At 27.0% G+C, this 25,747-nt stretch overlaps 1 protein-coding gene across 1 annotated transcript in view; it reads left to right on the top strand.

Moving 5' to 3' along the window:
• Window positions 1-2,576: 2,576 nt before the first annotated feature.
• Window positions 2,577-25,747, top strand: part of LOC107456452 (uncharacterized) — a 158,105-nt gene continuing 134,934 nt past the window's right edge. Inside the window, exon 1 of the mRNA XM_071182209.2 lies at window positions 2,577-2,809. Coding sequence (XP_071038310.1) covers window positions 2,786-2,809 — 24 coding nt within the window. The 5' untranslated portion in view covers window positions 2,577-2,785. The remainder of the gene's footprint in view (window positions 2,810-25,747) is intronic.

Genomic DNA, 25,747 nt, shown 5'->3' with positions numbered 1-25,747 from the left:
CTTTTAAGATACGCCAATTTCATTTGCAACAAAAGTATGAAGGTTGAAAAAATATTCAACTATCTCAATTAACGCATTAATTTATAGAAAGTTAATTTATTACGCATTAATTTAAAGAAAAAGTTTGTTTTAAAACATATATGGTTCTGATTATGAGCCTCGAGGGTTTATTGATTCAAGACAATGAGATGTAATTATGAAAGAGTAAAGTTTCCTCCTTTAATGGTGAGTTGAAGTTCACTCAAATTCAGATCACAAAGAACCAACTTGTCTAGAAAGTAAAGGAGGATTGTGCGCAATGTAGACCATATTGTCTCAGGGAGAAAAAGAAGTAAGGTGAAAACTATGTTGAAATTTACCGTTTTCCTGCCTCTTCGGGAACATCAAATACCTTGATAGTTCTTCCCGAAACGCTTTGTTAATGATTAAAAAAATGTTAAAATTACTAATAAAATATGGTTTTATAAGATGCGATAAAATTTGGTTAATGTGGAGAAATTTGGTAATTTTATCACGATACCTTAGCCCTTTATCTAATTTATTATAAAAAATATATTATATTATTTATTATAATAAACCATTTATTAGGTTAAATTTATTCATCTTGAATTTTTTACTAAATGTGTGATAAAAACTATAATTTTTGAAACCAGAATTTTTGACAAACCATTATCATATGAACAGAAAAACAAATGAATGGTTTAAATGACAAGCATTTTGGCTTTATTAACCAGAATTATGATTTTTTTCACCCGAAATATCATTATCATACATTTTCACAAAAAATTTTCTTTCCTGTGTAGAAACCAGAATTATTATTTACCAGAAATAAGTTTTTTATATTTTTAATTTTTTTTATTACAAATGGCTTTACTATACAGTATGGTAACCTGAATTGCCAGTTTAGCAGAATTTTTTCTGCTTGCACATTCATGTCATTGATCACGAAATTGTAAAGCCTTAACCTCTATAATTCCTCTGGTTCACAATGGGCTGTTTCAGAACTGCTTTATTTGCAGTAATAGATAAAATAAAGCGTGTCTAGAATCTTAAATTTTTAAAACACGAACTGTGAAAAATAAATTTTTTAATTTCACGATTTTCCTCGTTTTTTATTAAACGGCTTCCTAGAAATGATGCGAGCGAAAATTTTGTCAAATTGAAAGAGATACTATTTAAATATATTTGAGGAAACAAATTTCGTCTATAAGAATTGTGTGTAATGTAGCAAAAATTGTAAATTGAGAAAATGCATTATACCATAAAAAGAGCATGAGTGAATAAGAAATCAGTCAGGGAAGGAACCTATTTGATAGCTGAACGCACTATCACCTGTACAATCCCGTCATCTTGAGAAAACGATTTAAAACTCAAATAAAAATGCTTGAGAATCGGTTCATAGAGGATGGAAATAATGCCCCCATGGCCTTGAACCGACTATAATTTAGACTACTCTTTTTTAGAATTTATTCTAAAATTTGAATGTTGCAATTGAGACTTTTCTTTAAAGTAATATTTACCGATCAGGAGTGAATAAACAGACGAAATTAAGTCCCGAAATATTCTGGCTGCGATGACACTGTAGTGAAAAATCACTGATTTTGAGGCGAAATGAATGTCAAAAGTAACGAAATACAGCTCAAGAGGCACCGAATCATCAAAAGTAAAAATATTACATATAGTGCTAAAATATGCATGTATATATAATATAATGAGATATATGTAGAGTGAATAGTATATAGTATATATATTTTTAGCACTATATAGCGCAAAAAATATTTTAATGGTATTCGATTACTATACCGAGACAGAAAGGCATGATCAAAAATACCAGAATATGGTCAAATGTACCATGTTTCTAGCTCTATGGGAACACCAGAAACCTCCGTAATTTTTACCGAAATGCTTTAGTAATGATTTTTCTAAAATTGAGAATAAAATATGCTTTTATAATATGTGATAAGATTCGATAAATGTGGTCAAGTTTGATAACTTTATCATGTTACTTTAGAGCATGGCATAAAAACAATTTTTTCGGTTAAATTTCCGTTTCAGCTTTGTAATTTTGTACTAAATCTGTGATAATAAAAGATATAAATTAAAAATTCAGAATTTCCCGTAAACCATTACCATATGAACAGAAAAATTACGAAATGAATGGTTTTAATACCTCAAATTATTGCGTTATTAACCAGACTTTTTATTAATCAGAAAAGTCATTACCATACAATACCGTAATTTTACCAGATTTTGTTTCTCATAGTAAGCATTTTTTTCTTACTGGTATAGGTTTATAAATTATTTTTATCGCAAATAAAAAATCCCAACAGAACAGACAAAAAGTAATTAAAATTCCTCGACAATGTAAAATGTCTTAAGGATTATAAAATTTTATTTGCCTTCAAAACTGTCACACTTTATTGCAAAGTAATTTCGATGCTATTTTAATGTTAAAAGAATTAAAAGCCATAATATAAAAGTAATTCAACGTGACACGTATGTATAAGAATATCTAATGCCATATAGAACACAAAGACAAATCATTTGCTCCAAGCGATTATACCCATCTTTCACACGTGACATGAAGACAGACACAAGAAGTGCATTTATGAGGATTTTTCCATCTGTCACCGACTTGTCTTTCATACCCTTTTCTTTTAGCCAGGAGTAATGCTGAGTTATTTGTTTAATGCAATTTTATGAGTTATCCTATTCTATTGCAATTGTTTTTCTTCCTATATTATTCATTAGTTTGTTGACTTAGACAAAGATATTATCTTAATATATGAAGCAAAAAAGACTTGTTTATGTAAGTATATGTGTTGTTTTAATTCATTTAACAGTTTGAAAATTTAATCTTTTTTTATTTTAAAAGCAATCACATGATGATCGAACAATTAGCAAATGTAACACTAACTATCATTTAGCTATAATTTATTATTGGTGCCGTATAGTTATATAGCAAATATTTTTCTTCTTATATTGTTCATTAGCTTGTTGACTTAGACGAAGATATTATCTTAATATATGAAGCAAAAATGACTTGTTTATGTAAATATGTAATGTATAATTATGTAAGTATGTTTTAATTCATTTATTAGTTTGAAATTTTAAAAATATTTTTTTCCATTATAATAGCAATTGCATGATGATCAAACAACAAGTAAATATAACACTAATTATTACTAAGCTATAGTTTATTATTGATGCTGTATACTTATATAGCAAATGTTTTTCTACATATATGGGTTAATTAGTTTGTTGACTTAGACAAAGATATCTTAATATATGAAGCGAAAATGACTCGCTTATGTAAGTATATGCGTTATTTTTATTCATTTAATAGTTTGAAACTGAAAAATATTTTATTTTTATTTTAAAAGCAATTGCATGATGATCAAACAACAAGTAAATATAACACTAATTATTATTTAGCTATAATTTATTATTGATGCTTTATACTTATATTATTGATGCTGCATACTATTGATGCTGTATACGCTCTTTGTGGTGAATAAGTAATGTGATAAGACAACGGATCGAATTACGGTAAAAAGAACAGGCACTCAGGGCATTATATTGTAAACTTTATTAAAAAAAAAATTTAAATTCATTTTTGTGATCAAATCGACTTTATTTTATACATACTCTACCGTAGTTATAGTTTGGCTCATAAACAATTAGAGTAGGGTTCTATTTTATGCATTTTAATAAGTGTGTATTTCATGAAAAACAAATTTAAAGTTCTTAATAACTTCATTCATTTAAATTTTTTTTATGGAATCTTAGCTCTATTAAGAAGTTGTGATAATGAGAACTTTCTCCCCAGTTCTTTACAGTGTTGAATCGTCAAGAAACGAAAAACAATTAAAATGATTTCAAACAAAAAAGAAAGTTTTGAGCGCCTTTAGCAGGTTTTTCGTATTTCCCTAAATGTGTTTTAACTTTTCTTCGTCGATGATTTTTTAAAAAAAAATCTTTTTAATGATTTATCCAATTTAATTTAACGCAACTTGTCCGTAAAATAAGGTCTAAACTCAAATTAACAGCTGTCAAATTAAGTTGAAAGTGGAAATTTAAAACCTGCGATTTAGAATAAAAAAAAAAAAACTTACCGGCAAACTGTTAAAATGCTGCTCTATACTTTTAAGAAAGTCGAAATAAGAAATCAATAAGTTTCATCTGCTGTCTTAAATAAATGAAACCTTCTATGGAGTGTTATGGAAAATACGTTTTTTAGAATAATTTTGGATAGCAGCAGGAAATGCAAATTTTTATTAAAAACTTTTAGTTTGAAGAACACTAGAGGTAGAAAATTTTAATTACATGCATAGGTCACAGTTTTTCTTTCAATAAGTATGTGCAATTTTATTTTTTGATTTTTTAATATAAATATTTTCAGTTAAAAGCGCTTTAAAAAATAAGGGATGTTTCAAAATTTCCCCCCATAAAATATATTTTTAGAATTTTTGCAAAGCTTAAATACAGTCAAACCCTGCTATAATGAACACTGTTTATAGTGAACTCCCGGATATATGGAACGAAATGTTAATGTTAGTTTTTGAGGATATAGTGAGCCAGCAAAGGAGAGGAAGGAGAGGAATATTATAGACTTTTTTCAGTCTTCGAATGACTTATTTTTTTCATTTTTTTAAATAATTTTGAACTTTCTACTTCAAAAAAAAATACATAAACGATTTTTAAAACCATCTATAGCATGGAATGTAGCAATAAGCATTTTTCTCGTTTGCTTCATTATTTAATAGCATTATTGAATTGGTTGAGTATTCAAAGAAGTCGCAATCTTCCAGTATCTGGATATATGCTTCAAGTCAAAACCGATGAAATAGGTGAGACTACTTTTATGTGATCGAATGGCTGATGAGACAGGTTTAAAAAGTGGAATAACAGAAATTCAAGAAAAATTATCGGAGAGTCGGGAAGAGTGCTTCCATATCTGATGTTGAGGTTTGCTCATCAGCTAAAGATTACTGTTTATTTTTGTACGCAAGACGAAGAGTAATGAAAAATAAAAGTTAACACATTTTTTGTTAATATGTATTATGTTTCAGTCCTTTTTGCATTTCATTTTATTAGTCATTGATTTAAATAATGTGTATTAAAAAGGGGGAGTTAGAGGAACTATAAGTTAAAATTGTTTGCGAAACGGCTATAGAGAAGTTCCGGTTATAGTGAACCAAAATTTCGGTCCCTAGAAGGTTCACTAGCTGGGTTTGACTGTATAAATAAATACATTCGGAGTTATGGCTTTTACAACGCGTATGTGCTTATAAAAATTACCTCGTAATTTCCACCCTTTATATAAATATTTACACTGAGAAAAAAGTATCGTAAAAATTACCAGATGTACCATATTTCTGGCTCTGTAGGAAAACCAAAAAAGCTCTGTAATGTTTACCAAAGTGCTTTGGTAATGACACTTTAAAAAAATTACCTATAAAGTATGGTTTTATTCCTAAGCTGTTCGGTAATAAATGTGTGAATTTTGTTATGAAAACCGGTAAACCGCTACTATATGAATGGAAAAATTACTAAGTAAATGATTTAAATACCATCTATTTCGGTTTAATTAATCAGAATTATAATTTTTTAAACCAGAAATGTCATTACGATACTGTATGGTAATCGTACAAGAATCTTTTTCTCCGTGTAGAATCCTTGCCAAAATTTAAACAAAAATATATATTCTGAATTAGAACAAACCAAAACGAAGTAAAATTATTGAAAGCAAGCAAGAAAAATTATACACATTTCTAGTTGATAGTTAATACTTAAGCTTGAAAAAAAACTTTTTCAAGATCTGACTATTATTACTGACTCTATAAGCTTTAATCAAGCAATTAAAATGGCTATGATGGTTTTAGTTTTGCGTTAATTATTGGTCGGATTTTTAAAACCTTTGGGTTTTTCCCCTCTTCAATGTACAGTGTACATTTTTCTTACCTGAATTTTGTCAGAAATTTTAAGAATATTTATCAAAAATTGTATTTACGAAGCACTCGGAACTGAAAATTAAACAAATATTGTACATGTTGTAACTTTAATGGGATTATGTTTTTTGAAAAATATCTGAGCACTCTAAATTGTACTCTCAATGGAAAAAACTTATTACAATGTGAAATTCCGGGTCAAATTACGGTAAAAGTATCGATACTTAGAGTGCTGGTACTTTTTACCGCGAAATCTATATTTATCAGAACATGTTACTTGAAAAAACCCTGATAAGCCGTGTTTTTCAGTGTAATAAAAGCCGCAAAATTTCTGAGTCACTGAAATTAATAAAGTATTCCATGAAAATTACAGTATAATAGTATCTTTTACAGTAGAAATGAATTTGACGGTAAAATGGATTTTACGAATGATGCACCCAAAGTGCCGGAGAAGGTCAATAATAATAATTTGATCCCAAATTTTTTACATTGTACTCAAAGAGTGCTCAAAGAGTGCAAGAGTAAAAAACACGTTATATTTAAAGGAAACGTACATCGACCTACTTTTTTTAAAATTTAATGCTGTTTTTACATAAAAATTCCGAATTAAGCAATCATATCTTAGAAAGCGATTTGAGGCAATTAATTTTTTAAATAAATCACTAAATTTTCGTAAAATAGGTACATTAGTTTTGAGAAAAAATGTAAACATATATTTTGCTGTCTTTTGTATTTATATGTTCTACAGTAGTTCTTTTAAAGGCAATTTTTATTTAGCATGTTTGGGATTACACTGTAAGAAATTCCGGATCAAATTACGTAATAAAACAGTGGCATTGAGGGTACACCATTCGCAAAATCCACTTTTACCGTAATTTATTAAATCATAATTTTTACAACAATATTTATTTAATTCGAGTGATTTAGTGATTTTACGGTGATTATTACTGTAAAAATTACAGCACATCAGAGTTTTTGTCCAGTAGCTTATTCCAATACAGAGATATTTTACTGTAAAAAGTACTAGCACACTGATTGCCGGTACTTACCTTAATTTAATCCGGAATTTTTTACAGTGCAGGCTCTCGAACTATTCAAAATTCTGTTAAAATTAAGACTGATAAGAATAAAAAAAACTACTCAGTAGCATGATTAAATGAAATAAAAAGCATAATTTTTAGCAATATAAATAATATTTATTTTTAGAATTTTAAAAAAAATCAATTATGTTTGTAATAATTTCATTTTCAAGACACATTTTAATTTCTTTTCTAACACAAAAAGGTTCAGAAAAAATTTTAATTGCATTTATTTTAAACTAAATATCTATTTATCATCATTGATAGTATAAAGAATTTGAATAAATTCCTAAATTATATTAAATTAAATGAATAACAATACTTTTGTGCCCACTCGTTGAATAGAACCTTTTTACAGCAAGTCAATTTCTTTTTTAGGATGATCTGAAATATGATAGATATTTTAATTTCCCTGTAGAAGTACTAATTATAATTGTTTTGATTATAAAATGTAATGAGTTTTGCACCGAAATTTTGTACATGAATAAAATTAATGAAGATTAATGAAACATATGTTTATCTATTCAAAACTTTACAAAATATTTGGCCTTTTCTCTCCGAGGAATTAAATGGGAGGCAGTTTTGAAATTCAACGTTCGAAAAGGGTTGCTTCTGATGCATCATGGGAAAGTATGAAAACTAACACATTTTTTAACATATATTTGTATTTAGAGATTTTTTTCACAAAACTTATGACTAGTTAAAATTTTAAATCTAATGACTTCTAAAACTTTAAGTCTAATGTAATTCGTTAATTCTTTATTTCAAAAATAACATTTTCGGAATCTTTCAAAGATTATTATAACGTAATTTCAATGAGAAACTTCAGTTTTGATAATTGAATTCAGAGCATAAAAAATTTCTGACAATAAAACTTTTCACAAATTCTTTTATTTTCGACGAATTGCAATTGTTTATAATATTTCGTAACCGTCGTATAATATTGTTTATAATATTTCGTAATAAACGTAATGACAATTACGTTTAATAAAATATAATTTGTTTACTTTTTTCTACTTTTTTCTAATTATAAGTAATCGCAATATTTTTAATTTAGTTTATTAAGAACAAATGATAAATTCACATATTTTAGAGTTAATTGATTATGTAAGCATGGTACTTATCTATGATTTTTTTCACATTTTGAAATTATAAAGCCCTAATTAAATCATTTATACGACTTTAAAATAAGCAATATTTAAATGTTTATAACTCTCATATTTAATAATTAAATATTCAATACGATAGAATTAATATCTGTTGTAATATTATGGTTTTAAAATCTGTAAAAGCTTTTTTTGAGAATTTTTTTTTTGTCAGATATATTTTAAAAACTTACATTGCTTATTACATTTATAAACTACAAAATATATCAGAATGGAACAAAATATATTCCAGCTTTTAAATGTTTAATATAGAATATAATAACATGGAAATACTCAAAGGGAATTTTCAATTAATATAATTTCTTTATCTAACTACATCTTATAGTTATAAAATGTTTTAAAACACTGATTGTTTCTATTTTTAACAACAAATATAAGTTCAATTTTTTGAACGAGAAATGATATTAGGTGAATGAATTTCAGGTAAATTTATTGCATCACAGATTAAAGGATCAGTGTTTCATATTACTTTTCTTTTGCTTGAAATAAATTTTCCGAATTTTAAATGAAAAATAATTATTGACGAAATATATGAAAATAATGATAGCTAGTAAAATTTTTTTCTGAAAGCTCGCAAATATAAACTTAAGTTTTTATTGTAAGCTTTTATTCGCGATGAAATATCAGCCCACGTAATGAATTTTATCTATTTAAGGGTCAGCACGAGGCATGTACGTATCATCCAGGATTGTTGTAACACTATCCCTCTTGAATCTTTCATCTAATGGTATACTCGTATAATTAACCCTTGTTAGAAATTTTGGATCGTTTTAAAATCATGTAATATCCTTATACCATATTATCTTAATTCTTAAATTATTATTCCACCTAAAGAACTTATTAATGTTTCAGATATTCAGATTATGGTACAAAGTAACGGCATTATGGTTTGTCCTTAAAGTAGACCATAAGAGAAAAAGTTGTGAAACAATTTTAGATTTTCTCGTTAGTTGAGGAAAAATAAAACCTTGTAATATTTCTAAGTTGAACCATATAATTTAATTCTTAAACTTTATTACCCAAAACTATGGAACTTAGCTTTGTAATGTGAATCTTGTGAATAATTTTGAGATAGAGATTTGCTCTCTATGAAGAAAAATAAAACCCTTTTGTTTCTAAGTTGAGACATGTTCTCTTAATTTCTTTACTTGATTACGCGCTACTGTGGTTCAATTTAAACAACAACATTTATCAATTAAGCATTTCATTAATGAGGCAGATATTATGTTTGGTTTCCCAACTTAAAATATCGTCTGCACTAATTAATTAGCTTATTTAAGGTCAACCCCTCGAACCATTAAGAATGAGTCTTAGAACGTGAGGATATGATCATTAGATCAACAGTTATGATGGTACGCTTTTTTTTTGACGCACTGTACATTCAACTAAATTGCTAGATGTACCTTAGGGCAGTTCTGCAGGGTTGTGTCCTGGTATTGCTCTTGTTGCTGTTCCTTTTACATATGCAAACTATTGTCTTCCTTACGTACTAACAAACAGTTGGCTGTTCTTATATGAACAAGATGTTTGACATTTAATAGTTTTAATTGATATTGAGTTGAAAAAGTTAAACATTTCTATTATTTAGCGCCTCAATACTAAAATCTTTTTCTACATTTTTATAGGTTTTGAAACTTTTTTAACAATTCCATATTTAAAAAAGATATTTCATTTACATTTTGCGATCCTTTTTTGTGGGCAGTTCCATTATTAATAGTTTCAAGTTGATATAGAATTGAATAAGTATGCCAACATAAAACTATATAATTATTTAATACATTATTTAATACAATCATTGAGATTACAAATATTTTAGAGCCTATAGTCTAATTAACTTAAATAAAGGAAGTGTACATAATTATAATATAATCAAATATTTTTAACGGTCTACACTTGAAACTTGAGAAGCTGTTGTTTAAATAGGACCCTAATGGACATTATACCGACAAATCATTTAATCCTCAGTTTCATTAATGTAAATTCAATTATTAAGCTATTATAGCACATATCATATTATCTGATGAGAAGTTAACTTCATTAATATATTTGTAAACAACGATTATTATAATGTGAGTATATTATTGATTTTAGTCGCTTAAATCAGAATAAGTCTATCAATATAAACTCGGAAAATAAATTGATTAAACATTGATTTAAATATCATCTTTTGTGATGTCATTTTAATTGATATTTTGTGATATCCACCAATTTCTCAGAGAGTAAATACCATAATTATTTTTTAAAAATTATTTTTGATAACAACTCAATTATAATTTTGTGATATCAGTCCATATTTGGAGAGTATATACATCAAATATTCTGTTTTAACCGTTTATTTTGTGGTGTCATTTCAATCATTATTTTGTGATATCAGTATTTTTCATAGAGTAAATTTATTACACAGTTTGTTTCAAAAATTTTCCTTTGTGATGTCAATTTAATTAATATTTTGTGATATATACCAATTTTTCAAAGAGTAAATACCATAATTATTTTTTTTAATTGTTTTTTGATAACAACTTAATTATAATTTCGTGATATCTGTCCATATTCGTGGAGTATATACATCAAATATTCCGTTTTAAACCGTTTCTTTTGTAGTGTCATTTCAATCATTCTTTTGTGATATCAGTATTTTTTATAGAGTAAATTTAATACACAGTTTGTTTCAAAAATTTTCCTTTGTGATGTCAATTTAATTAATATTTTTTGATATCTACCAATTTCTCAGAGAGTAAATACCATAATTCTTTTTTTAAATTCCTTTTTGATAACAACTTAATTATAATTTTGTGATATCAGTCCATATTTGGAGAGTATATACATCAAATATTCTGTTTTAACCGTTTATTTTGTGGTGTCATTTCAATCATTATTTTGTGATATCAGTATTTTTCATAGAGTAACTTTATTACACAGTTTGTTTCAAAAATTTTCCTTTGTGATGTCAATTTAATTAATATTTTGTGATATATACCAATTTTTCAAAGAGTAAATACCATAATTATTCTTTTAATTGTTTTTTGATAACAACTTAATTATAATTTCGTGATATCTGTCCATATTCGTGGAGTATATACATCAAATATTCCGTTTTAAACCGTTTCTTTTGTAGTGTCATTTCAATCATTCTTTTGTGATATCAGTCTTTTTTATAGAGTAAATTTAATACACAGTTTGTTTCAAAAATTTTCCTTTGTGATGTCAATTTAATTAATATTTTGTGATATCTACCAATTTCTCAGAGAGTAAATACCATAATTCTTTTTTTAAATTCCTTTTTGATAACAACTTAATTATAATTTTGTGATATCAGTCCATATTCGTGGAGTATATACATCAAATATTCCGTTTTAAACCGTTTCTTTTGTAGTGTCATTTCAATCATTCTTTTGTGATATCAGTCTTTTTTATAGAGTAAATTTAATACACAGTTTGTTTCAAAAATTTTCCTTTGTGATGTCAATTTAATTAATATTTTGTGATATCTACCAATTTCTCAGAGAGTAAATACACCATAATTCTTTTTTTAAATTCCTTTTTGATAACAACTTAATTATAATTTCGTGATATCTGTCCATATTCGTGGAGTATATACATCAAATATTCCGTTTTAAACCGTTTCTTTTGTAGTGTCATTTCAATCATTCTTTTGAGATATCAGTCTTTTTTATAGAGTAAATTTAATACACAGTTTGTTTCAAAAATTTTCCTTTGTGATGTCAATTTAATTAATATTTTGTGATATCTACCAATTTCTCAGAGAGTAAATACCATAATTCTTTTTTTAAATTCCTTTTTGATAACAACTTAATTATAATTTCGTGATATCTGTCCATATTCGTGGAGTATATACATCAAATATTCCGTTTTAAACCGTTTCTTTTGTAGTGTCATTTCAATCATTCTTTTGTGATATCAGTCTTTTTTATAGAGTAAATTTAATACACAGTTTGTTTCAAAAATTTTCCTTTGTGATGTCAATTTAATTAATATTTTGTGATATCTACCAATTTCTCAGAGAGTAAATACCATAATTCTTTTTTTAAATTCCTTTTTGATAACAACTTAATTATAATTTTGTGATATCAGTCCATATTCGTGGAGTATATACATCAAATATTCCGTTTTAAACCGTTTCTTTTGTAGTGTCATTTCAATCATTCTTTTGTGATATCAGTCTTTTTTATAGAGTAAATTTAATACACAGTTTGTTTCAAAAATTTTCCTTTGTGATGTCAATTTAATTAATATTTTGTGATATCTACCAATTTCTCAGAGAGTAAATACCATAATTCTTTTTTTAAATTCCTTTTTGATAACAACTTAATTATAATTTTGTGATATCAGTCCATATTCGTGGAGTATATACATCAAATATTCCGTTTTAAACCGTTTCTTTTGTAGTGTCATTTCAATCATTCTTTTGTGATATCAGTCTTTTTTATAGAGTAAATTTAATACACAGTTTGTTTCAAAAATTTTCCTTTGTGATGTCAATTTAATTAATATTTTGTGATATCTACCAATTTCTCAGAGAGTAAATACCATAATTCTTTTTTTAAATTCCTTTTTGATAACAACTTAATTATAATTTCGTGATATCTGTCCATATTCGTGGAGTATATACATCAAATATTCCGTTTTAAACCGTTTCTTTTGTAGTGTCATTTCAATCATTCTTTTGTGATATCAGTCTTTTTTATAGAGTAAATTTAATACACAGTTTGTTTCAAAAATTTTCCTTTGTGATGTCAATTTAATTAATATTTTGTGATATCTACCAATTTCTCAGAGAGTAAATACCATAATTCTTTTTTTAAATTCCTTTTTGATAACAACTTAATTATAATTTTGTGATATCAGTCCATATTCGTGGAGTATATACATCAAATATTCCGTTTTAAACCGTTTCTTTTGTAGTGTCATTTCAATCATTCTTTTGTGATATCAGTCTTTTTTATAGAGTAAATTTAATACACAGTTTGTTTCAAAAATTTTCCTTTGTGATGTCAATTTAATTAATATTTTGTGATATCTACCAATTTCTCAGAGAGTAAATACCATAATTCTTTTTTTAAATTCCTTTTTGATAACAACTTAATTATAATTTCGTGATATCTGTCCATATTCGTGGAGTATATACATCAAATATTCCGTTTTAAACCGTTTCTTTTGTAGTGTCATTTCAATCATTCTTTTGTGATATCAGTCTTTTTTATAGAGTAAATTTAATACACAGTTTGTTTCAAAAATTTTCCTTTGTGATGTCAATTTAATTAATATTTTGTGATATCTACCAATTTCTCAGAGAGTAAATACCATAATTCTTTTTTTAAATTCCTTTTTGATAACAACTTAATTATAATTTCGTGATATCTGTCCATATTCGTGGAGTATATACATCAAATATTCCGTTTTAAACCGTTTCTTTTGTAGTGTCATTTCAATCATTCTTTTGTGATATCAGTCTTTTTTATAGAGTAAATTTAATACACAGTTTGTTTCAAAAATTTTCCTTTGTGATGTCAATTTAATTAATATTTTGTGATATCTACCAATTTCTCAGAGAGTAAATACCATAATTCTTTTTTTAAATTCCTTTTTGATAACAACTTAATTATAATTTTGTGATATCAGTCCATATTTGGAGAGTATATACATCAAATATTCTGTTTTAACCGTTTATTTTGTGGTGTCATTTCAATCATTATTTTGTGATATCAGTATTTTTCATAGAGTAAATTTATTACACAGTTTGTTTCAAAAATTTTCCTTTGTGATGTCAATTTAATTAATATTTTGTGATACATACCATTTTCTCAGAGAGTAAATACCATAATTCTTTTTTTAAATTCTTTTTTTATAACAACTTAATTATAATTTTGTGATATCAGTCCATATTTGAAGAGTATATACATCAAATATTCTGTTTTAAACCGCTTAGTTTGTAGTGTCACTTCAATCATTCTTTTGTGATATCAGTATTTTTTATAGAGTAAATTTATTACACAGTTTGTTTCAAAAAATTTCTTTTGTGATGTCAATTTATTTAATATTTTATTATATCTACCAATTTCACAGAGAGTAAATTCAGAGAGATTCTCAGAGAATTCAGCTTCGTATTTGTTGCTATATTTGTAATAATAAGAACTGAAATTTTGAAAACCTGAATTTTTACAAAACCATATGGACCATATTATTTACCATACGAACAGAAGAATTACCACATAAATTAATAGTACCCAATATTCTGGGTTTTTTTTAAACAAAATTATTATTATTTTTTTAACCAGAAATGTCAATACTAAACAGTACGGAAATTTTACCAAAATGTTTTTTTTTCTATGTGATCTATAAGTAAATTCAGACCTTTTGTTTTTGAAAATCTTTTTTTTACCTCGATTTCATTATTCATTTCTGATATTTATCCACGATTAGACAGCTAAATTTTAAGTATTTTGTTTAAGATGAATTCTTTTTTTGATTTCAATTAAATTATTTTTTTGTGATATCTCATATTCTGAGTGTAAATATGCCAAATGTTTTTTTTTCTTTTTTGATAAAAATTTATTGAGTTTTACCTTTTATTAATTTTGTCTTTTATGCGATATGAACTTTTTCTAACTGATCTTTAATCACACAGTGAGCTATTGGTTTTTCTAAGCAATGGGCTAAAACATAAATTTGAAAATGTATTTATAACTCGAGATCAATATTTTGAATTCTTTAGAAAATCGTGAGAAATAAATAAGATTTGAACGTGTTGTAGAACTAAATATTAAAAAAAATTCATATAACTAGCTTGAATGTTTTTTTTCTGTCATCATTACGCAGTTTTTGAAACATGAAAAAATATATCAAATAATTTAGCTTTTCTATCAAGCGATAACAATAAAATTGAAATAGTTTAAATGAATAAGCTTTGTTTCAAAGATAAAAAAAAATGATAAATATGCTTGTTGTTTTTAATTTCATAAACAATCGTGATTTGTTTTAAAAACTTTTCAGCCGGAAAATTATTGAGTATCTGCCTCTGTTTTTCTAAACAGCAAATAAAAAATGATGTATGAAAATCTATAACAACTATAAAACCATAGTTTAAAAAAAAAAAAACCAAACTTTTATTGACTTTGCTACGTTAACTTTTTAAAGTTTTTTCTTTAAAACTTTCGTAGACGATTACTTGATTTAACACACGTATGTCTTAATTTTGATAACTACCCCGGACAGAAAATAAAACACTTTTTGTAATTAAAAAGTTTTCATTGTTAATATGTCTTCCGGCTGGTAATGTAAACCATGACAAAAAAATTAAATATTATTATTATTTTTGCATAATTATTTTATAAAAGAATTTATAAAATATGTTTTTCGATAAATGTTTGCAGATTTAGAAAAAAAATTGAAAAATAGGTTTTTACAAAAAATAGTTTTTTTTTGATGAACTAAAACATTTTTATTAAATGAATATAGTTTTGACAAAATAGGAAATAAGTATTATTATTAAAGGATTTTGGAGATTTACCTTTTGATAAAGGTATTCGTGAAAAACGTTATTATTTTTTTTCCAATGCCCACCTGTGTTAACATTTCGTCCATTCAGGCAATTTGCAGGACAGGTTTGCTAGCCATTCTTTCAGGGACACCACATCAGGTGGGCCAACGTTGCTTCCAGAATAAAGACAGATAGTACAGAGAATGAAAGAACATCCATGCCTTTCCTGGGATTCAAACCCAGAACCTTTCCCATGCAAGGCAAGTTCCCTGACCCCTAGCACCATCCGGTCGGCTAGAAAAACATTATTAATAAATATATTTAAAATATAAATTTTTTATTATAAATTTTAATGACAAATCAGACATTAAAATGTTTTCATGAAGGAATTAAAGAGATAGTTCTTTCAATTTGTTTGGCAAAGCATCACTTAATGTTGTATTTAAATTGAGAAGATAAGAGGAAAGAAAAATATGGGTTTTATAGTGATTTTTGTACGAATAACTTAAGTTATATTTCGAAAATCCTTTCGATAATTATTGTTTTGCGAAACTAAAATGTTAAAAGTTAATAAAAATAATAATGTTATAGAAATGTTTTGATTGAGTTTGTATAAAAGGGAATACTGCATACTGCGTTTTGAAAATAAATTAAAGCATTTTGGGAATTCAAAACTTTTGCATGGAGAAAATAATTCTGGGAAAAGTATAGGAATGACCTTTCTGGTGGAAAAAAATCATTATTGTGGTTAAAAACTAAAATATAAGATGGTTAAGCCATTCCTTTAGTAATTTTTCCGTTCACGTGGTATTGGTTTAACAGAAACACTGGTTTTTAAAATTTTAGTCCTTATTATCACACATTTAGTAAAAAGTACGAAACTGAAAACCAAATTTAACCAAATAAATGGTTAAAATGCCAGTCTAAGATATGAAAAAATACCAAATTTTAGCACAGTTATCATATTTAGTCACATTTCATAAAATCATATTTTATCGTTAATTTTACCAAAAATCATCATCAAAGCGTTTCAGTAAAAATTTTCAACGTCTTTTGTGCTTCTATAGAGCCAAAAAACAGATACGTTTTACTTTATTCTGGTAGTTTTGATCATACTTTATTTCCTAAATGCACTGTTTGAATTTTCATGAAACTCTGTTAGATAACTTAATTGCTAATCGCACAGCATCAAATTAAAGGTTACATAAGAACAATGTTAATAAACATAAAAATTAATATTAATTTAATATGAGATTTTGTTTCACATATTCAATGAAAGTTAACCAACAATTTTAGAAATCACATTACTCGAAAAGAAATTGAGTGAAATAAAAAGAAACATAGAAGACTTCTAATAAAACTTTATAAAATTCTATAAGCATTAAAAAAATATCGATCCACGCATCATTGAAATAAATGCAATAATTTTTATTTTGAATCAATTTCTGTACAATGCATGGGTGTTTTAAGAGTTTGAAGACTTGGGAAATTGTTGTTAAGGTAATTCCTAAATTAATAACACCCTAACATCTTTTAAGTTGAACATTCTCATAGAATATTAGAGCTTATCTAAGATTGTTTACCTTGGGTAGCATTCTGGGATAATGTAGTTAAAGATTTATGGAATTAGAAAATGCAGACACTTGAACGCTCAAACCTGTGAAGCGACTTGTTAAACTTTTTCAGAAAACGAGTTAAACGTAAAGTCTCTGTTAGTTTATTTTAAAGTATTTACGTTGCATTTTATGCAGCACAATAAACGATAAAAATAGTATGCTTTTACAACTTAGATTTTAACTGTGTTGGATTATGAAAATTCTAATACTGCTTTGCAAGTTTCTAATGAATAAATTTTAACTATTTAATAATGGGATTTTATTATTTAATGTTTAAGTAGTATTTTATTTCTTTGACTTTGAATATGCAACCATATAATTTATTCTCTGTAGCAGACTGTACCTCTTAAATATTCCTGAGGATTTATTATTTAGGATGTTCTTTGAAAGGTTCTACGCAGAAAAAATTTTGATTGAAATTACCATGAAAAGTACCGGCACATAAGTTGCAGGTACTCTTCCCCAATAAATCCCTTTTTACTAGTACGCAAATTTTAATATACCGTGATTCTTACATTAATAATTATCGTAAAATTACTCCAATGAAATAAATATTACTATAAAAATTACGGTATAATATTTTACAGTAAACTGGATTTTCGGATATCCAAAGTTCCAGTACTTTATACCGTAATTTGATCCAAATTTTTTTACAGTATAAAGTCATATCATAGAACACTTAGAAAATAAGTAGCTATATCTGAAACTAATATGAGTTTGTGACACTAATTTATGACTGTCTGGTTGAGCTATCTTTAACAAACTACTCTATGTTAATAATAAAAAAAAGTGCAAAATGGCAATAGAAAAAAAATTACAGTTTAATTATAATGCAAAAAAATTTTGTTGTTATATTCTAATATTCTTCTATGCCGCATTGTTTTAGAATGTAAAAATCAGCAGCAATTGGATACTCGTAACTCATTACATGGTTGTGTTTATTTACGTGGTTTTGCAAAGCGTGTTAACGTAACAGCTTTCAATCTTGGGTTTATTACCAAACTGAATCAATTTTCAGATCAAATTTAATTAGATGCTTGCAACTCACGTGATTGGCTGACACAGACAAGACGTCGTTCTCAAATATCCAATTAAAAATTGTTCATTAATTTTAATGGTTTTAATGATTTAATGAAATTATCGCCAAAATGAAATTATTTTAATATGTTCAATAATATTTCAAGTATTTAAGCATTTTGTCCGTTTTAAAGTCTAAGGAATTATGTACGGTTGGAGAGCACAGTTAGTTTAAAATTATAAATTTACTTTGAGTTCGAATTAATCAAACAGTGACTTTCTTATTTTTCTTATTAGAAGAGATTCGAAAACACCCTCAGTAAATTCCATTCAGTTTTATTTTAAACATAACGCAAAAATATTTGACAAAGAAAAAAAAAGAATCATAATTTTTTCTCTAATAGTATTCTTTTTTTAAAAAGCATTTGTTTAGGAAATTGATCCTATTTAAAGGAATCAGCGGTGCGTTTAGATAATCACGAACCATAAACGGAAACGATTTGTTATTACATCAAAAACAAAATAGCATTACATAGGTGATCGTGGTTTATGCAATCAAGTTAGTGATGCCACTTGCTAGTAATAGTAGGTTTCAAATAAATATGAAACGAGGGAAAATCTTAAAAGATAAGCGTTAACGCTTTATTCAAAAATTGTTCTAAGCATCCACCATAATTAGAGTATTTATATTAAAAGAATTTTCTCAGCAGAAAATTCAAAAATCAAATTTTATTTAACATTTACAATAACATCACATGTTATTATTGTGTTATAAATTTTATAATTTTTCAATCATAAATTCCGGTAAAATAATTGGCATCAGTCTGTTTATCCAATTAATTGTAGAGTTTACGGTCAGGAACATTTCTTTACGGATACGGGTTTGAAACCGGAATGGAAAACACGAGTACAATAACATGGTTTCAAAATCATTAAAATAAAATTTAACTTGACATTAGAGTCAGCTTATGTGAAGCTTTTCGTCAAGTATTGGACATTAGAAATAGATTGTGTTTCACTCGTGTTTTGCCCAATGAACCGTGGAGCTCATTGGACAAAGTTAATTAGTTTATCTGGTGGTGACATCTATTAGGAAAAATAGGTAATTCTAGACTTTTTTGTGTTAAACAACCCTGTGATGCTGCCGTCAATCAAAATGTTGAATGAATGAAGGTTTCATATTCTAATAGTCCAGGTTCACCAATTGGGGAGTGCAGGACACTGAAAACTCTTCATGTGCTGAAGGAATGGAGGAAACATTGTGGTGTTAACGCTTGGATTCGAATTCCCGTTCAAATCAGCCCTATCGGCTTGAACGGGAGTATCTTGTAGTAGACATGCACCCAGCTACAAGAAACTATGTGGCTTTAAAAGGTGGTCTTAGTTGGAGCAGTTAAAATTCTGGTTGCTTAACTATGTTAGGTGTAAACAATCAGTAAGCGAATTTTCTCACAGTTAACAGCTTGAATATCATCTTTTTAGGAATATTTTATTCTTTTGATTAAATATGGTAAAATAACAATTACGTTAAATATTAAATAGTAACAATATATTTGTTCCTCTAAAATATATTTGAGTTTTTTGGTAAGAATATGAAATTTGAAAATAACTCCACATTAAAAGTAACTCGTTTCATTTTTAAAAATTAAAATTCCTGTTTTTTATAACTACTAATACTATTTGCATCTTAAAGAAATTATAAATTTGAATTATAACGATGTCACTGTGATTAAGTCACCGAGCTGTTATTTTGAAGGATCGGGGTTAGATCCCCAATGGAAGTTTAAGACTTGCCGGGAAATAAAGTCGGCTTATGCGCAATGATTATCACATTGTTATCATTATGCTGTTGGTCTTGTACTGGAATCTATGTTGACATTTTTGGTGGACAACTGACTCTCGTATGATGCCTTTTAGTAAATGACAATTACAGCAGAACATAGTGTAAAAAAAAGAAGAACTAGAAAAAAAAACTAAACATTTATGCACCAAATGTTAAGTTTCAAAAAGCATCTAACTAAAAAATCGTTTTTTCTGTTTATTATGCTACAGATAATGGATATCATTTTATTTTTAAACAAAGGGCTTCGATGGGCTTGAATTCTTTATGAGCAAAAAACTTAATTTCATGTCTTACTTTAAATACACTTCGTATACGCTATGCAAGACATGCGCCTTAATCATTTATAATACTACACTTCTAAGACCGTGACGAATTAACTATCTTAGACATAATTGCTTTTAAACTATTCATTTATGTTTTATTCATATTACAATAGGTGTAGTAAATTAACATTTTTTTAAAGAAATGGCAAGTAAAGATAAATGAAGGAGATAATAACTTTTTATGTTTTAATAGTAATTGATGACTCATTGATTTTAAGTTAATGACGAAAGGTTTTTAAATGAAGTTAAAAAAATAATTGCAATATATCGTTTTAGACAACTCATATTAAAATTCAAAATTCCGATTTTTGGATTGAAATTTTTTTATTTATTTATGATACATACTTTGTCAAAATTTTTGTCTTTGTCAAAACTTTAAAAGTTGCAGAAATTTCAAAATTCGTTAAGAATATTTAGAGAATATTCATGTAGTTTTGATTTCAAAATAAAATAATAATTGTTTTGACTGTTTCTGGAAATTTTTATTTGCACTTAATTTTTAAAAAAAAATGTTCCAAGGATATCAGTATTTTAGACATATGACTGTCTAGAAAAGAAAGCTTTTGTCATAATACTTGTATGATTTTAAGTTAGTTATAACCTTCTTATTTTTAAGAAGAAGACAAGGTAGGCAAATAATTGTCAATGATGTAAAAATTATTTAAAGATAAAAAAAGAGCATAAAAATGTCCAATTTGCTGCGTTCTGGTTGGGTAACTTCATTTTTTATTATCGCTTAAGTTACAAAATCACTCACAAGTTCGCCAAAAGATGGCTCTGCTAACTGAGAAAGCTATAAACTATTTTTATTCATCATTATTGGCAACAACGCGACTCACAATGAGGACTAAATTAACTAGTGCCGTAGATATAAGGAACCCGTAAGAGGAAGTGAAGGTCCTATCTTCCCGATGGCAACGAAAAACCGGTTTTCAGGGTTACCTTATTTTTGTGGTTTATCTTATTATTGGCGTTTAAAAAAAATTTACTACCATTTTTTTTTGTTGAGTGTTTAGTTGTACTAGTTCTGATTTAGAATATAACAATATAATAAAATATAAAAAATGGACGATAAATTGTATTTTTACTTTCAAAGTTAATAAAACTTTTAACTCGATTTAGAAATATGTATTAACTTAGTTAATTGCGCATTAATAATTAATTTGATAATTTAATTTTACAATTCTAAACTACTAACAAAGCCTTTAGTAGAGTGTACTCTAATGCAGAGCTGCCATCTAGTGATGGAATTAGTAAATCTCTATAGCAAAGAAATGAAAATAGAAAGGAGTGTACAAAAAAGAAAATTTAATTTTAGGAGGGATGAATTTTTTTTTTTTTTTCCTTGAAAAATAAGTTGTTTAAAAAATTTTTACATTTTAAAAGAAGAATTTACTGACTATGTCATAAAGTGTGGAAACAATTGCTAATATATTCTGACCAGCAAATCTTTCCGAAATAGAAAAGACTATTGAAGAAAATGAAACTTTTATAATTTAAATAATGTTTTTTCTTTCTTTCATAAAACTTAAAACAAAAATAATTTTTAGAAAATAGTTTAATTTGTATGAAAAATTCCTTGCTGTTATGTTGACATTTCGCTTTACACTTACCTTTAAAAGTATTTGATTATGAATTGTTGTTGTTGTTGTTAATTTACGTTGCACTAGAGCTGCACAATGGGCTATTGGCGACGGTCTGGAAAGCATCCCGGAGGATGATCCGAGGACATGCCATCACAGTTTTGATTCTCTGCGGAGGGCACCCCCGCTTCGGTAGCCTGACGACCTGCGCGCGAAGTCGAGCACTTTACGGTAGCACAGTGTAACGAGGACCAAAACCGCACACCCTCGGTCCCTACGCAGACTGATCCAAGTGGTCACCCACCCGCACACTGACCGTAGCCGGTGATGCTTGACTTCGGTGATCTGCTGGCAACCGTGTCTTAACGATCAGTCCACTGCGGGACTGATTACGAATTGAATTGTAGTTCGTGTTGATTTTACTGTGCTTGAACACCATTTCGAGAGCACAAAGCTTGACATCAAAGATTTTCTTTTCCTCCCACGCTGAAAATGCCCTCAACATTCTTCGAAGAAGCATTATTTACATGCATTTACAATTCTGTGAAAATAACGAAACATATTGGTCACATATACATGATGAGTTGGTTTATGGATTTAGATATTTAAATTTAAACAAATGGGGGGGGGGGAAAACATTTTTCGAATTCTTAATCTATAGCTTTAAAAATTATTTTGTGTGTAATGTTAGCCTTTTTTGAAAAAGAATGGTCCTTCGAAAATTCGTTGTTTTGACGCTTCAGCTTTTTAACTTCTTCTGAAGAAGGAAAATAAATTATAGTCAAAATTATACTTAAAAGAAACTATAGACAGAGGCTGCAAATAAATTTCATGCATATTAAAATTTAAGCGAGAACAAAACATTATCTGCGAAAACCAGCGAATCCCAGTTGGGGTAAATAACGACACAAATTTGATTTTCATGTGAAACAGAAAAAAATTGAAAGGCGATCGTTAGAACTATATCTAAGAATCATTAGGCAATCAAATTGGTTTTGCCATTTTTTCATCTTTAGGGACTCGATAGTTTCCAACTATCTTTTTGTTACTTCCTCGCATATTAGCCTGCGACCTATAATCAAAGAATATTATAGAACCCCTCTATATTCTTTGCTATAATTATCGGTCGCCTATAATTATAGGTTAACCTATAATTATTCTTAATAAAATAACCTATAATTATAGGTTATTTTATTAAGAATTTAATCTAAATAGTACGTAATTAATTGCGTACTATTTAGATTAAATTCTTAATTAATATTTAAACAACTTATATTAAGAACGAGGAAACGGAACACTCTGTTCACATATTTTAAAAATGCTTGTGGCACATGAAGTCGCAATTTGATTAAAAACTTTAAGTTTTGGTGTCGCAAATAAATGTCTCAGTCAGAATTTTATCAAAATCTTAGGAGTCAATGTTAAGGATAATCACAGCATAAATGGATTCATAATTAATTAGAAAAATAGTAATAATTCAATTAGTCAAACTAATAAATCTAGTAATCCAAATAATATCCTTTGTTCCCCATTTAGTCTATGGCATACTAACTGGTCTTTTATGATTTTGATTACATACATGCTATACGTGACTGAAATTAAATTATCAGATTTTAATAATGATCTTGTTTTTTTTGTTTGTTTTCTTTTTCTTTCTTCTTCTTTTTCGTTTAAGCATAGGCGTAGTAAGCATGTAATTTTTCAAAGTAATTTTTTTTTCACCCTGAAAGATAATTTTTTATTAACAATTTAAAAAGTTTAGATGGTTTTTAATTTAACGATTATCACATTCATGTAAGTGTTATCAATTCGTGAAAGTATCATTTAAAGATTTTTTTTAAAAATTGCATACTAATTCAAATACAATTTTTTAGCGAAACAAAACAAAATCAAAGTATTATTGGTAATTCTTAACTTATATACTTAATATATATATATATACTTTTCATAACTACGTTTTTTTTCTGACAAATATTTTACAGCATAATTGTTACCGTAAATGACTGAAATCAAGAGAATGTCGATTTTCACCGGTGAATGCCAACAATCACATAGTGGCTTTGGTGAATGTCCGAAATATTTGTTACATCCCATTACATATTAATTTATTCGTTAATATTATTTTATTTATTCGCTATTTTAATATCTTGGGATAGATTGGGTGAAACAACAGTGTTCGGAGAACCGATTTAATGCATATTGGGCAGTGGCACTTGACCTTAAAAAAACATCGATGTAGGACATACCGGGCAGTGGCACTGAACCTTTAAAATAGTTGGGGTAGTTGCACTTAACCAGAGCAAGTATATAATTCGGACATTTACCAAAGCGATTATGTTATTGTCAACATTCACCGGTGGAAGTTAACAACCACCAATTTCTTTAATTCACGGTAATATAAATAAATTTTGTCTCATAGTATTCAAATTATCTACGAAACTGGCAGGATGATTTGGAATTCGAAATTTATTTTCTGATTTGTTAGGATCATTAATTCCTAGGGAAGGGACCTAAGGAAACACGTGCCATAACCCCAAAATTTTTCAAAACTTTTGATTTTTTTAAAATTCTTTCTTTAAATCCATAAAATAATATTTTTATGAATTAAAAATTATATAATTCATATGTAATTTAGCAAAATAAAAGTTTAAATTTAATAATGCTACAAAATTTATGCATCATTGTTAATTGTTGTATTTATTTCGTTTATAATTGGAGTTGGTTGCTATTTACGAAAGATAAATTTTCTTTTAATTACCTTTATTTTCCATTAATACAGAGAAATAATTTTTAAAGACACCTTTGTTGAAATCAAAAGTTCAATATTGATTTTTTTTTCTTTTACAATTTTAAATAATTTACAGCATTATCGAATTCAAAATTTATATTCTGATTTGTTTCAAGGATTAATTTCTTGATAGCCTATGATAAATGTTCTTAGAATTTTTAACTAATAATTTCCATTGCAGACGATGTATCCTTCTTTTACTACTAATTAATGTGAAATATGGCGTACGATTTTTTTTTTTTAAATTTCAGCAAAGGCTGGTGTTGAAAACTATTTTATTTCATTATCAAATAACTTTAAAAAAATTTCGCTTCGACTTTATAAGACCGGATTGCGTCAAATGCATAACAATATTAAGTGGCAGATTATGCAATTTTATTCTTCTAGCTTTTAAGGACATTCCATATCTAATAATTACACGGTTAAATAATAAATGTATGTGATGAAATGTCTTTATTTTCTCAAAACTGTTTGGAAATAAGTTATGAATGAAAAAAAACTGTATTTAGCTTTTTTACATTTTGATTGTTCTCGACAAAGAGATTATTTATCTAAAATGAACTAGTTTCTAAAAAAAAAATGTCTATTTGAAAAATTGTTCCCGCTGCGTTTATTATATTTTTAAACCATTGTTGAAATAAAGTTAATATGAAACAAAATATCTTTTTTATATTTTTTTACTGGTTAATTTTATACGTCGCGTGAAATTTTTTGACATATTTGCATCGAATGTATTCTAAAATACTTTATTAGACCGTCAAATAATTTGGAGAAGCAGCGTATTTAGAAAGGATCAGATTGCAAAATGCTTCAAAATACAAAGGATGATAGAAAAATGCGATCCATAATTAAGTATTTTCTTAGTTTTTATTGATATCTTAAA

This window comes from Parasteatoda tepidariorum, chromosome 4 (genome assembly GCF_982258835.1).
Source record: "Parasteatoda tepidariorum strain Cologne lab strain chromosome 4, Ptep-v5.0, whole genome shotgun sequence".
Classification (NCBI taxonomy): Eukaryota; Metazoa; Arthropoda; class Arachnida; order Araneae; family Theridiidae; genus Parasteatoda; species Parasteatoda tepidariorum.
Note: the sequence above shows the minus strand (reverse complement) of the source record. Positions and strands in the feature narration are given on the sequence as shown.